At 52.1% G+C, this 14505-nt stretch overlaps 1 protein-coding gene across 1 annotated transcript; it reads right to left on the bottom strand.

Moving 5' to 3' along the window:
* Nucleotides 1-680: 680 nt before the first annotated feature.
* Nucleotides 681-11800, bottom strand: LOC113766413 (60S ribosomal protein L28-1-like). The gene is made up of 3 exons (XM_027310609.1): nucleotides 11715-11800; nucleotides 11577-11669; nucleotides 681-945 (listed from the first exon to the last, which is right to left on the bottom strand). The coding sequence occupies exons 1-3, from the start codon at nucleotides 11798-11800 to the stop codon at nucleotides 681-683; spliced, it is 444 nt and encodes a 147-aa protein (XP_027166410.1).
* Nucleotides 11801-14505: the final 2705 nt, after the last annotated feature.

The raw sequence follows: 14505 nt of genomic DNA, 5'->3' as shown, positions 1-14505 counted from the left end.
AAATGTATAAAATATTATATATTATATTATATATAATTTATATAACATATAATATTTATGTAAATATATTATAAATATATAAAAATATATTTTAAATAAAATAAAATATTTATAATATGTATGTATAAATATATAATATTAGAAATTTATAATATATAATATAAATTAATATTAATATAATTTATATATAATATACATATTAATATATATAATAAAACAAAATTGTACAAATTTATTTACAAATTTATATATAAATAAATGTATTTATATAAATATATAATATTTATTTCAATTGATATAGTATATATAATATTATACATAATTGAAATAAATATATTTATATTAATATAATATATATAATATACATAAGTGAAATATACATATTAAAATACGTAATTGAAATATACGTATTAAAATATATAATTAAAATATATTAAAATATAATTGAAATATACATATTAAAATACAAAATTAAAATATACAAATTGAAATATACTTATTAAAATATACAAATTAAATATGCATAATTGAAATATATTTGATGTTGTTTTTGATTGAAATATACACATTTACTGTAACATTTGGAATGTGAAAAACAGTTTTTCATAAACAGGCGCAAAAACACTCAATCCGAACGGATAAATAGTTTTTTTTCTAATGAATAAAACTACCGTTCTTTGTCATGGTATCAGAGCAGCCTTCTTCAGATCAGGCCTGTTATCTGCCACCTGGTTTGTAACAGCCTTGGCCATTCGACGGAACTCCTTCTTCATGACAGACTTGTTATACAAAGCTGCGGGCCTGTTCTGTTTCTTGGTCTTTGTTGTAGCAAGCAACACAGACTGATCTTTGCCTCCTGGTTGAATGGTCACTGTCTTCTTGTTTGCCAATCCAAAATGCTTGTAAGAGTGGAGGTTGCAAAGATTATTGGGCCCTGAAGAAGCGCTGAGCTTCCCCGGACCAAGCTGACCTGATCAGCTCGGGGTGCTGATGGCAGAGCTGGTCCTAAGCCTGCAAAACAGATAAGAACGAGCTAACAAAGGGGGGCCCGAGGGTGGTTCCCGAGGGCACTCCGACGGTCAAATTAGTTTTCCGGTGAGTGTGGTTCACGGGAAGCACAAGCGGTCCGGAGTAATTTGCCAATAGTGAGCGTACCTTGTACAGTTGATGTGTGCTATCATTTATACCTGCGAGGGAGTCCGACCTCCGTACGTTTCGGAACTTGCCCCGAATAGTCGGTATCCCGCACTCAGGGGGATTATCCCCGACCTCTTCGGGATGGACGCTTGCCCTCTCCAGGAGCCCTAGCAGCGCGGCCCAGGACGGCTACCCGGGGCCTGGGGCCAAGGCCCAGCTCGGCCGCACCTGGTCTGCCACGTGCCCAAGCCCAGGACGGGGCCTCTGCACTAGCCCCCTAGATTAGGTAAGGTTGTCAGGCAGACCTAATCTACCTCTGCCACGTGGGAGGCCAGGGCCACGCACTGCCCTGCCAAGGTCACCTCTGGTACAGTGCTGTCACAGGGACGCTGTGCCCGCGTCCTTTCAGTTGTCACGCCCCTTCGGTTTTCGTACCAGCATTAAATGCGTTCACATGGGGGTCGGTTCAAATTCACGCAACCGTTTTCCCCCCATTTCCCTGCCTTATAAATAGGAGTCATTAGATTTCAATCGACTCCATTTGCCATTTTTCCCTCCCCTTGTGCATTTTGCATTACCATTCTCCTTGTGCATTCGCATTTCCATTTCCCAGCAACTTCCGGCGTCTCGTGCCCAAATTTCGGCGAGTCTTCCATCCTCCTTCTGCCTTGATCGTCATCAGTAAGTCCCTTTTGCGACTCATCTTCCCTTTACAGTGTCTCTTTTTGCCTTCCGCCACCCTCTGCTTTTTATGTCAGGTCACTCCGACGTTACTTCCTCCGCGCCCCCGAGTCCGGCCCGTCGTAGAGCCACCAGAATCTTCATTTCTTCTTCGTCCTCGTCGTCGCCTTCCCCTCCTCCTTCTTCTTCTTCTGCTTCTAACCCAGGCCTGCTCCACCCCATAGACATCATGAGTTCTTCCTCTCCCCGTTCTCCTTCTGCTCACTCCCCTTCAGCCCGGGAGCTGGAGGAGGCAGCCGAGCTTGATGCCTACCTCGAGCGGCAGTCTAGCTCCACTTCTTCCCCTAAGTCTCCCCACGACTCTCCTGGCGGAGCCCAGGGAGGAGCTGGGGAGGACAGGGACTCCTCCGAGGGGACCCCTGACCACCCGCAGGGGGACGTTCCTGAATTCAGCTTCGGCTACCCTGACCACGAGGAGGTCACCATCTCCCCCGAGGCGGTGGCCGGATTGGTCAGGACCTACTCTATTCCTCCGGCCTTCGAACCAAGGGATGCCGGGCCCGACGACCGAGCCAGCCGACCTCCCCCTGGCGTCATACCCATCTACAAGGAGCAGCTGATCGGGGGGCTCCGCCTTCCGGTTCCTCCAGCCCTGGCCGAGGTCCTGAGCTACTTTGGGCTCAGGATCACCCAGGCTCACCCCAACTCGATCAGGATCGTCATAGGATTCCTGATCTACTGCAAACTCTGCTCCATTCCTTACTCCCTCTCCCTATTCCGAGCTGCTTTCGTCCTCAAGGCAGCCCTTCTTGGGTGGTATTACTTCTGCCGCCGGACCGGGAATCAAAGTCGGGGGGACAAGGGCTACCAGGACCTATTCTACAAATTCCCCTCTTCCGTCAAGAACTGGAAAGGGGACTTCTTTTTCGTCCGATCCACCGGTCTCGACGCCACCGCGTGGAGGGTCGGGGAGGTCAAGCTCGACCCCTACCCTAAGGACCTGGACTCTGAAACCCTCTTCCAGCTGCTGAACTCCAAGGTGAAGCTCACTGCCACCAAGTTCTCCAGCGAGCAGATCTCTGCGGCCGGACTGATGGGGACGTTGTCCGGGTCCTCTGGCGAGGTGGAGACCTCCCCCGTTGACCTCGACGCCTGTAACGCTGGCCCTAACCCTGTAGCCCGTTGCATTTGCATATGTGAATACCCTCTTATCGTCCTGCTTTGACTGATCCCGCGATTTTTCTTGCAGTGAGGAAGCTGTCCAAGCTGTTAGGCGCGTCCACTGAGGCGGAGACCACCACTCCCCAGCCAGAAGCTGCCCAGGAGGTCCCTGGGGCGACCTCGACTGTGGGGGGCGGCCAAGCCCCCCAGAAAGAAACGCAGGGAACCCCCTCCCCCACCAAGAAGGCTGCCAATAACAAGAAAAAGGTGGCCGGGCAGAAGAGGGGTCGAGGGGACGAGCCCTCCCAGCCCGCGAAGAAGCTCGCGCTGGTTCCAGTTCAGCCCCCTCCGCTTGCGCTGGCCTTGGGGGGGCCAGTCCATCTGGGCGTGGGCTCTGCCGAGGAGCATGCCCAGGAGTCAACTCTTCCGAGCTTGTGGCACTTCCGCCACGTTGCTCCCTTGAAACCGGGCCAAACCCCCACGATGCATGACCCCCGCCACTTCTGCCCGTCCTGGGAGCTCTCCATCAACGACCGAGCCCAGTTTCCCGAGGTGGCTCGCGAGCTGATGGTGGGCTCGGTCCTTCCTCGCGACAGGAGGTGGATGGAGCTGGCCGACCCTTCCGAGCTCTTGGACGCGTACTACACCGCCCAGGCTCAAGTAAGTCTAGCCCGTGGGTTAGTTTTTGCCTCCGTGTCTCGGTTAAGTAGTGTAACGCGCTGACCTGTTCTCTTTTCCCTCCAGGCCAACGCCGCTGGTGCCGCCCTGGCGACCCGCTTCTCCGAGCTGTCTCCCGACCTGGAGAAATTGCGGAAGAAGAATCTGGAGGCGGAGAAGAAGCTTTTCCAGGCCCTTAAGGAGGCAAGCTCCCTCAAGGTCAAACTGGGCAAGGCCGAGAAGGAGCTGGACACCGCTCAGGTCCAGCTCGCCTCCGCCAGGTCGGAGCTCGACCAGGAGAAAGCCGGCGTGGCCAAGCTGAAGGAGGAGCACGCCATCGAGCTCTCCGGCACCGTCAGCCGGGAGCGGAAGAAGGCTGTTCGGGATTTCCTTTCTTCCGAGCAGTTTGAGGAGGACATCGCCCTCCTTAACCTGCCCATCCTCCAGGTCGGCTTCACACGGGCTCTGGAACAGGTGAAGAATCTCGACCCTCCTGGCCTCGACTTGACGAGCTTCAAAGACTACAACCCCGCGGCCGAGGAGAGGCTGGACTGGCTCTTTGACGGGTATCGCAAGGGGCATGCCCTGAAGGAGCTGGCGGGCCGAGCCGACACCGGGGCCGTGTTGGAGGAGGTTCCCTTGGAGGAGGGAGGGTCTCCCGGCAGAGCTGCCGGGAAGGAGCCGGTGGTCTAGGGCGGCGACCACTCCAGAAACCCTTTCCGTCTTCTTATAAGGATGTGACCATGCTCCAGTTGAAAATGCTCTTGAAGGCCCATCCGAGACGAAAGGTTCCCCCGCCTGGGAAGCCTTCACCATACGCCTCTCAGCATGTTTAAGGTGTACCTTCAGCTCCTGCTCCAGGCGGACTACCAGCAAGAAGAAGGGGGCCCGAGCTGTATTCTCTTCATAGCTCGGCACATTTTGTAGCAAATAGGCAGCTCGGGAGCTTTGTAATAGATAGGCAGCTCGGAGGCTTTGTAATAGATAGGTTTTGAATGCATATGCGAAATTTCGAAGAGTTATTCTGCCTTTCTTGCCTGCACGCAACGCCATGTGCCGATCTCCTGGGTCGAGCACCAAACGCGTCACCTTTTTAATCCAGCAATGGAGTTGCCCAACGGCAATCTAACTATTAAAATCATGTGCCGGCCTCTTAGGTCGAGGACCAAACAAACTTACTAAGGGGATGTGCCAGCCTCTTGGGGCTGAGCACCTAAACATTAAGGGCGTTCTCTCCGACCTCCGGGGTCGAACGCGGGGCCCCCGGATTCGAAGGCTGGGGGCCTGGTCAACCTCCCGGGGTCGGGCTTCTACTTCGAAGCGGTAGCCCGTGCCGACCTCTTGGGGTCGAATCTCGGGTTTCGAACTCCTCTTCCGCTGACCTCCTGGGTCGAGCGCGGGGTTTCCAGAACCCTTCCAAACCTCCAAGTTTTCCTCAATCGTGCTGACCTCCTGGGTCGAACACTTCACCTGGATTCCGACTTTCCAGTTGTGCCGACCTCCTGGGCCGAACACCTCACCTGGATCCCTTCCACTCCGAAGCGATAACCCGTGCCGACCTCTTGGGATCGAACATCGGGTTTTGAACTCCTTTTTCGCCGACCTCCTGGGTCGAGCGCGGAGTTTCTAGAACCCTTCCTAGTTTCCATGTTCTTCCTAGTCGTGCCGACCTCCCGGGGTCGAGCATCGCCTGGAAGCTTTTAATTCGTACCGACCTCTGGGGTCGAACACTTCACCTCGATCCATCACTACCCCTAACCCCCCACTAGGACATTTAGTGAGGGGACGCTAAGTGTGCTAGTGCAAGGTGCAAACTTTAACTCTTGAAAGGAGCCAAGTACAACTGAAATTAAAATTGTGAAGTCGGGCTTTTATTGAATGATAAAACAAAAATTCGGATTTCAGAGAACAGACAACTGAGCACCCTGGTCTAACCTACGCTACAAACAGCCGCAGATTGGAGAAGTGCCAAGTACGAGGTACTTCAGATCCATCCATCTTGGCTAGCCTGCAGTAGCCAGCTCGGCTCACCTCAAGCACCTTGTATGGACCCTCCCAATTTGGGTCAAGCTTGTTGGAGCCGTGAGCTCGGCTAACGGAGTTCTTCCTTAGGACGAGGTCCCTAGGCTGGTACTGTATGGTTCTTATTCTAGCGTTATGATAGCGGGCGAGCTGGCTTTTGTACTTAGCCATCCGTACCGCTGCTTCTTCATGCCTAACCTCCAGTATGTCCAAGCTGTACCGTAGCTCTTCTTCATTGGTCCCCGCAACGAAGTTCTGTGTCCGGGGCGAGGGGAGAGCAATCTCCGCGGGTACCACCGCCTCTACTCCGTAAGTTAAGGAGAACGGGGTCTCATGGGTGGCCGTCCTGGGCGTGGTGCGGTAAGCCCAAAGGATATTGGGGAGCTCATCTAGCCAGCTCGATTGGGCGGATTCCAACCTAGTTTTCAACCCTTGCAGAACGGTTCGGTTAGCGTTCTCCACCTGACCATTGGCTTGGGGGTGACCGACCGACGTGAAGTGCTGGTTGATCCCGATCTCAGCGCACCAGCTCCGGAAGGGGTTCTCGGCGAACTGGCGGCCGTTGCCGGATATCAAGACGTGCGAGATGCCGAAACGGCAGACGACGTTCCTCCGAAAGAATTTCTAGATCGCCTTCCCCGAAATAGAGACCAAGGGCTCTGCCTCCATCCACTTCGTGAAATAGTCGATGGCCACCACGAGGTGCTCGTACTTTCCAAGAGTTCGGGGGAAAGGACCTAGGAGGTCTATCCCCCATTGGGCGAAAGGCCAGGGGCTGTGAATGGGGATCATTTCCTGAGCCGGCTGGTGGCGCAGTGAGGCGTGCACCTGGCAAGTTCGGCATTTCTGTACCAGTTCTGCGGCATCTCGGAAGACGAAGGGCCAATAGTAGCTCAGGAGAAGGCACTTTTTGGCCAACACTCGGGACCCCACATGTGCCGCACATAACCCTTCATGTACCTCGCGGAGGACATAGTTACCTTCCTCGGGCGTCACGCACTTTAGCCAGGGAGATAAGTAAGACCTCCTGTAGAGGGTTCCCCCAGCGTAGGCGTACTTGGCAGCTCTGAACTGGATCCGGCGGGCCTCGGTTTTGTTCTCTGGGAGGACACCTGAGCTGAGGAAGTCCACGAGGGGTGTCATCCAGGTGGCCGAGCTGTCTATAGCCAAGACCTGGACCTGGTCGATACTTTTCTGTTTTACCACCTCTACCAGAACCTCCTTATTCAGGTGTACAAATGAGAAAGATGCCAGTTTTGACAGGGCGTCTGCGTGCTTGTTTTGCGATTTTGGTACCCGCTCGATTTCAAAGGTATCGAACAGAGCTACCGCCTCTCGCACTTTGGCCAAATATTTTTTCATGACATCCTCCTTGGCTTCGTACTCCTCGAGGACTTGAAGGACGACGAGCTGAGAATCGCTCCTGACCTGGATCGCGGTTATTCCCATCTGGTGGGCTATCCGCAGTCCGGTGAGCAGGGCCTCGTACTCGGCCTCATTGTTGGATGCGGGGAAGTCCAATCGGAGGGCGTAGGTCAGCTCTTCCCCGGTAGGTGAGATGAGTAGCAGACCTGCTCCGCTTCCTTCCTTGCTGGAGGCCCCGTCTACGAACAACACCCAGGGCTCCTTCGGCAGTATTTCCTTGTGCAGGGGGCTTAACTCGGTTAGGCTCAAGCTAGCCCCCTCAGAAAGGAAGTTCGCCAAGGTTTGGGCCTTGATGGCTTTGCGAGACTGATAGCCGATGTCGTGCTCGGCTAGCTCGACGGCCCATTTGGTCATCCTGCCCGAGACCTCGGGCTTGGTGAGTATCTGACACAGGGGCTGGTCAGTCAGGACTACAATGCTGTGAGCCTGGAAGTAGGGGCGGAGTTTGCGGGCAGCGTGTACCAAGGCAAGGACCAGCTTCTCCGCCGGCGTGTACCTCGTCTCTGGCCCTTGTAGAGCGCGGCTGACGTAGTACACCGGTCTCTGAACCCCCCCGTCCTCCTGCACCAAAACCGCGTTGATGGCCTCGTTGCAGGCGGACAGGTAGAGGAACAGAGTCTCCCCTAGCTCCGGGGCGGTCAAAGTAGGCAACTCAGCCAGATAGGCCTTCAGGTCGGTGAAGGTTTTCTGGCACTCCTCTGTCCAGTGGAAATCCTTAGGCCCTTTCAAGACTCGGAAGAAGGGCAGCCCCCGGACCGCGGAGCGCGAGAGGAACCTACTTAGGGCGGCCATCCTCCCTGTGAGCCGTTGGACTTCCTTCACGTTCCTCGGAGGAGCCATGTCCATGATGGCCTGGAGTTTATCCGGGTTGGCCCGGATTCCCTCTCGGGACACCAGGAAACTCAGGAACCTTCCCGATCTGACTCCAAAGGTGCACTTCCTCGGATTTAGGCGCATCCGGCTCTCCCGTAGGATATCCAGGATCTCCCTTAGGTCGGGTATGAGCCGCTGGTCAGTTCGGCTTTTGACGATCATGTCGTCCACATAGACCTCCATGTTTTTGCCGATCTGATTTTGGAATAACTTGTTGACCAGGCGCTGGTAAGTAGCTCCCGCGTTCTTCAACCCGAACGGCATGGTCCTATAGCAGTAGGTTCCCTCCTCGGTGATGAAGGAGGTCTTATCCCGATTCTCCTCAGCCATCTCTATCTGGTGGTATTCCTTAAAGGCATCCAGAAAGCATAAAACGTCAAAACCCACGGTAGAGTCTACTAACCTGTCGATTCTTGGCAGGGGAAAACAGTCCTTTGGGCAGGCTTTGTTAAGGTCCGTGAAGTCTACGCACATCCTCCAGGTCTGGTCTTCCTTCCTGACTAGGACGGGATTGGCCAACCAGGTCGGGTAATAGACCTCCAGGATGATCTTGGACTCCAGCAACTTGCCGACCTCCGCCTTGATCACCTCATTCCTCTCGGGGGCGAAGCTCCTTTTCTTCTGCTTCACCGATTTGAAGTGAGGATCCACGTCGAGGTGGTGGACTGCCAGATCCGTTGGAATCCCGGGCATGTCCTCCACCATCCATGCGAAGACCTGGGAGTACTCCCTCAACAGGGCCTTCAAGCCTTCCTTCTCCTTGGCCGGCAACAATGCCCCGATGCGGAGGACCTGGTCGGGTCGCTCCTCCCTCAAGGGGAATTCCTCAATTTCGTCCTGTGTGCTCAACTGCTGTGTCTCGTCCCCTGGGATGTAGGGCTCCAAACTGGTCGTCTGGGCGACCACCTTCTCCGGCCCGCGGAGCGTGGCCAAGTAGCAAGTTCTGGCCACCTCTGGATCACCGTGCACCTCGGTTATCCCTCCTGGAGTGGGGAACTTCACACTGAGATGGAGGGTAGACGGAATAGCTCGGAGGGTATTCAGAACTGGCCGATCCAGGAACACGTTGTACGAGAATTACTGCTTGACCACCACGAAATTGACAGGGATGGTCCGGCATTTGGGGGCCTGCCCTACCGTGACCATCAGGGTGATCATTCCCTCCGGGTTAATTGGTGGCCCGGTGAAGCCCACCAGGGGTGTTCGAACCAGTGTCAACTGGTCGTCCTTCAACCCGAGCTCCTTGAACACCCGATAGAACATAATGTCAACCGCGCTAGTTTGGTCGACATACACCTTCTTTACCCGGTAGTTGTTGGTTACCACGTCTATCACTATGGCCTCGTGGTTCCCGGAGGCTAGGGGGACCGCATCCCTCGGCCCGAAGGTGATCTCCTCATTCATGCGCAAACGTTTCAAGGAGTCGTCCCCCTCGGGGGGTGGTCGCTTGTTTTTCCGAGCTGTATGACTATCTCCTCCCGTGGGGCCCCCAGCGATGGTGTTTATCACCCCGCTAGGTTCTGGCCGTCCAGGTCGGGGGAGTGGTTCCGAGGAGCGTCACGCCGCTCTGGGCGGTCGCGACGCTGTCCCTCGTACCTATCTCCGTAGTGGTTGCGCTCAGGCTCCCGACCTGGTCGGCGTACGAACCGTCCTAGAAAGCCGCGCTGGATCGGGTTCTCGATCTCCTTACGCAGGGCTCAGCATCCCTCCGTGTCATGTCCGACGTCGCGGTGAAAGGCGCAGTATCGGTCCTGGTTCCTTTTGTTCCAGGGCGTCCCCATCTTGGGCGGCCGATCTCCCAGCCCTTGCGCCTCCATAACAGTCAAGATCTGGACTCTGGGCCGTGTCAGAGGGGTGTAGGTCTTCTCTGGGAGTGGCGGCGGTGCAGGGGCCTTCTCCTTCGAGAGTCGGTCGAAGACGTTTTTCTTGGCCGGGACGTCCATGCCCTCTGGGGGGTTTGTCCGACCCTTCCGATCTCCGAGCTCCTGATCTGATTCTTTCTTCAGCCGACCTGCATCCTCAGCATTAGTGGCCTCGTGCGCCCTGCGCAGGAGCTCCTCCAGGTTTACGGCAGGCTTCTTGGCCAGATCGTAGAAAAGCTCCTCTACCCTGAGCCCGTTTGTGAAGGCGGCCATTACCACTTTTTCGTCTTTGTCCCTGACCTGCAAGCTTTCCGCATTGAAGTGGGTCATGAAATTTCTCAGCGACTCGTCGGGCCTTTGTCTGATGGACATCAGGTGGGTTGCGTTCCTCGCATAAACCTTCGAGGAGACGAACTGGGATGCAAACTGCCGAGCCAGCTCGGGAAAACTCCGTATAGACCCCGGTGCCAGTCCCTGGAACCAGAGCCGTGCTTTCCCCTTCAGGAACATAGGGAAAGTTTTGCAGCGGACTTCGTCCGCGGCGGTTTGCATGCGCATATGCGTCACGAAGACCGAAAGGTGGTCTTCCGGGTCTATAGAGGCATCGTACATCTCGATGCTCGGAATCTTAAACCTGCGGGGTAGCGGGTAGTCCTCTATCTCCCGGGTAAAGGGCGAGGTTACGTAGTTGTTCTCGTACAGCCGGGGCCTCAAGATCTGCTCGAGCTCATCCCTGGCAGGTTCCAAATGAAGGGGGTCGCGAGGTCGGCTCTTGACAGACCGAGCAGGGGAACGCTCAAACCCATTCCGTGTGGGCTTCCGTGGGGAGGGGTCTCTCGGACGGCTCCTCGCGGACCGGTCGCGGGAATACCCATCGCTGTCTCCGACCACCGAGGCTCGCGGGCGAGGTGGAGTCCGTGGTCGTTTCCTCCTGGGGGGCTGGTCTCGTGACTCATCCTCCGAAGGGTCAGGGGGTGACTCCTCCTCCTTCCCCTTGGCCTTGGAGGTCTGTGCACCCCCAGCCCCATCTCCCTCCTTCGCCTGTCGGATTATATCTTCCAGTATGGGGAGTTTCTCCGCCACGAACTGGAAGATCTGCTGCCTCCGCTCCCCTGAAAGGGCTTAGCCCCCGGCTCCCCGAGACGCCTCAGCCTCCTTTCGCTGGGACCCCTCACCGCCCCCAGGGCCGGTGCTTTATACCGTGCGCTTGGATCGCGTTCTGGCCATCAACACTATCTTACTTACCTTACGGTTCCCACAGACGGCGCCAACTGAAGAAGCGTTGAGCTTCTCTGGACCGAGCTGACCTGATCAGCTCGGAGTGCTGATGGCAGAGTTGGTCCCAAGCCTGCAAAACAGATAAGAACGAGCTAACAAAGGGGGGCCCGAGGGTGGTCCCCGAGGGCACTCCGACGGTCAAGTTAGTTTTCCGGTGAGTGTGGTTCACGGGAAGCACAAGCGGTCCGGAGTAATTTGCCAATAGTGAGCGTACCTTGTACAGTTGATGTGTGCTATCATTTATACCTGCGAGAGAGTCCGACCTCCGTACGTTTCGGGACTTGCCCCGAATAGTCGGTATTCCGCAATCAGGGGGATTATCCCCGACCTCTTCGGGATGGACGCTTGCCCCCTCCAGGAGCCCTAGCAGCGCGGCCCAGGATGGCTACCCGGGGCCTGGGGCCAAGGCCCAGTTCGGCCGCACCTGGGCTGCCACGTGCCCAGGCCCAGGACGGGGCCTCTGCAGGCCCCTTGGTTGACTTGACGCTAGCGGTGCCGTTGCCAAGCTCCTTAATCAAAAGGGAGTTGTTCTTCTTCACGATCTCCCATATCAGCAGCCTCGGTACTGTCGCCCTGCTCTACTCTCCATTTTTCTCTTTTGTGTTTGTTTCTTATTACATTCTTGGAACAATGGCGGAGCAAAACGAATCACAGAATCTAGGAGATTCCTCGACAGGAGATGTTCCGTGATCCAAGTTCCCCATATTTTTTGAACTCTGCTGATTACACCAATGCTTCGTTAGTTCCAACGTTGCTTGACGGTGACAATTACCAACGGTGGAAACGAAATATTTTGAATTCTTTGAGAAGCAAAAATAAAATCCCATTTGTGAATGGAGAATTGCCACAACCGAAAGTTGGAAGCCGTGAAGCGTTGTTTTGGAGTAAATGTGATGGGCTTGTTCTTTCATGGCTTATCAATTCGATTAGCCCGGATCTGCATAATTCAATCACTTATCATGACTCGGCTAGGGAACTTTGGGTGGATTTGGAAGAACGTTTTAGTCAAAACAATGAACCCAGAATCTATGAAATAAGAAAGGACATTGCTTTGTCTACTCAAGGAACAGCTTCAGTGACCACTTTTTACTCCAAACTTAAAGCCTTATGGGATGAGTTGAGTGCCTATTCAAACCCTCCAAATTGCTCATGTGGGGGACTGAAAGAATGGCTTGCTAAAAGGGACAAAGAGCGCTCACACCAATTTTTGATGGGATTGGATGAAAAATTTAAAACCATTCGATCTCAAATATTGGCAACTGAGCCTCTCCCTTCCCTTAATCGTATATTTAACATGGTTAAGACGGAAGAGAAGCAACTGAGTCTTCTTAGTCCACACGATTCTGATGGGGCAGGAGCTTTCTATGTTCAGCAGCCACGATCTAGTTCAGGTAGATGGCAACCATCTCAATACAGTTCTGAGATGCTTCGTGTTCGGCGACAGCAAGGCCAACCACGTCAGAATGGAAATCAATCTTCGAAACAACCCAAATTACGATGTGATCATTGTAATAAGGCTGGCCATACAATGGATCGATGTTGGGAGCTTATAGGGTATCCGAATAATTGGCAGTCTTCTAGGAAAAATCCCACCGCTGCAAATGTGTGCTCGGATGATACAACAACTTCCTCAAATTCCACTACTCCAATTAATGGTTTGACAGCCGCACAGTATGAGCAACTTTTGTCATTGTTGAAAAGTGACAAAAATGCTGACTTGGTTAATTTTGCTGGTAACGTAACCCATCCTTTAACTCCAAATTCCTCATCCTCTTGTTGCACTTGGTTACTAGACACAGGTGCTACTCATCACTTTATAGGTGATAAAACTTTTTTGTTTGACCTAGTTAAATCAAAAAAATTCACTAATATATTCCTACCTGATGGCACTGTGAAGCAACTCTGCGAATATGGTAGTCATCATTTAAACTCCCTAATTACTTTGCATAATATTTTGCATGCTCCAAGTTTCCATTGTAATCTTATCTCTATCAGTAGTCTCACTAAAGAACACAATTGTGTTGCCCTATTTTTTTCCTGATTTTTGTGTTGTCCAGGACCTACGCTCGAGGAAACTGATTGGGGTAGGTAAGGAACGGGATGGTCTTTACTACTTTACCACAGACAATAATGAGTCACGTCATGGCAAAGCGAATACTGCTACAGTATCCGCTGTTCTCTGGCATCAAAGGCTAGGACATCCTTCACACGACCGGTTGGCGTCAATACCCAACTTTTCTCATATTCGTTCTGATAAAATTTGCCAAGAATGTACTGTGTGCCCTTTGGCAAAGGCTTCTAGACAAGTTTTTTCTCCAAGCATTCATAAATCTATGACTCCTTTTCATTTGGTTCATATTGATATATGGGGACCCTATCAAACACCTTCAAGTTCTGGGGGCTCATTTTTTCTTAACTCTTGTGGATGACTGTACTAGAGCAGTCTGGACATATTTATTAAAACACAAGAATGAAGCTTCTCATGTTTTTCAAAATTTTTATTCTTTGATTCACACTCAATTTGGGTTTCAAATTAAACAAGTCAGAAGCGATAATGCACTAGAACTTACTGAAGGGGCCATGGCATTATTCTTTAGAAATAAAGGGATTGTTAATCAAACCTCTTGTGCTGGTACACCTCAACAAAATGGGGTTGTCGAAAGAAAGCATAGAGACATCCTTAATGTGGCTCGTGCTCTTCGGTTTCAGAGCAACTTGCCCATTAAATTTTGGGGGAATGTGTCTTAACTGCTACATATATTCTCAATCGACTCCCCACATCAGCACTTGGAGGTAAAACCCCTTTTGAAGTGCTTTTTGGCAAGCCACCAACGTATAATCATTTTAGAGTATTTGGTTGTTTATGTTATGCTATTAATCCTCTACAACTCTTGGACAAGTTTCAACCCATGTCTAGGCCCTGTGTGTTTGTAGGGTACCCTCAAAATAAAAAGGGTTTCAAAGTTTATGATTTAGAGACAAAAAGATTCTTTTTTCCCCGTGATGTACACTTTCATGAAACCTCTTTTCCTTTCAAAATTCCTTCCGCTTTAACACCTAACACTCCCTCACCAATTCTTGATAATGATGATCAATGTGTTGATTCTCTTTCTAATTCTGGTCTTGAAATGCATAATTTTGATGCCACTCTTTCCTCAAGTCCTAATCATGAGTTCTCTGCTACGGATAATCGTGTTGAAGAGATTCAGACTTCTCCATCACGCCAAGACCAGCGGATCCAAAGACCACCTACTTACCTAAAAGACTATGTCTGTGATTACCCTAATGGTTCCTGCCACTCCAATTCAGTTTCCACTTCCAGAGTTTCAGGTACTCCCTATCCTCTTAACTCTTATATCTCCAATCACTGCTTTTCTCCATCCCATCAAGCTTTTCTTGCAGCCTTATT

This window comes from Coffea eugenioides, chromosome 1 (assembly GCF_003713205.1).
Source record: "Coffea eugenioides isolate CCC68of chromosome 1, Ceug_1.0, whole genome shotgun sequence".
Lineage (NCBI taxonomy): Eukaryota > Viridiplantae > Streptophyta > Magnoliopsida > Gentianales > Rubiaceae > Coffea > Coffea eugenioides.
Note: the sequence above shows the minus strand (reverse complement) of the source record. Positions and strands in the feature narration are given on the sequence as shown.

Coding starts and splice junctions, on each gene's coding strand:
- LOC113766413 (XM_027310609.1), bottom strand. CDS start 11,800: ATGGGGAACTTGGATCACGGAACATCTCCTGTCGAGGAATCTCCTAGA. Junction 11,670..11,714: donor TCCGCCATTGTTCCAAGAAT/GTAATAAGAAAC, acceptor AGAGTAGAGCAG/GGCGACAGTACCGAGGCTGC. Junction 946..11,576: donor AACGGCACCGCTAGCGTCAA/GTCAACCAAGGG, acceptor GGGGAAGCTCAG/CGCTTCTTCAGGGCCCAATA.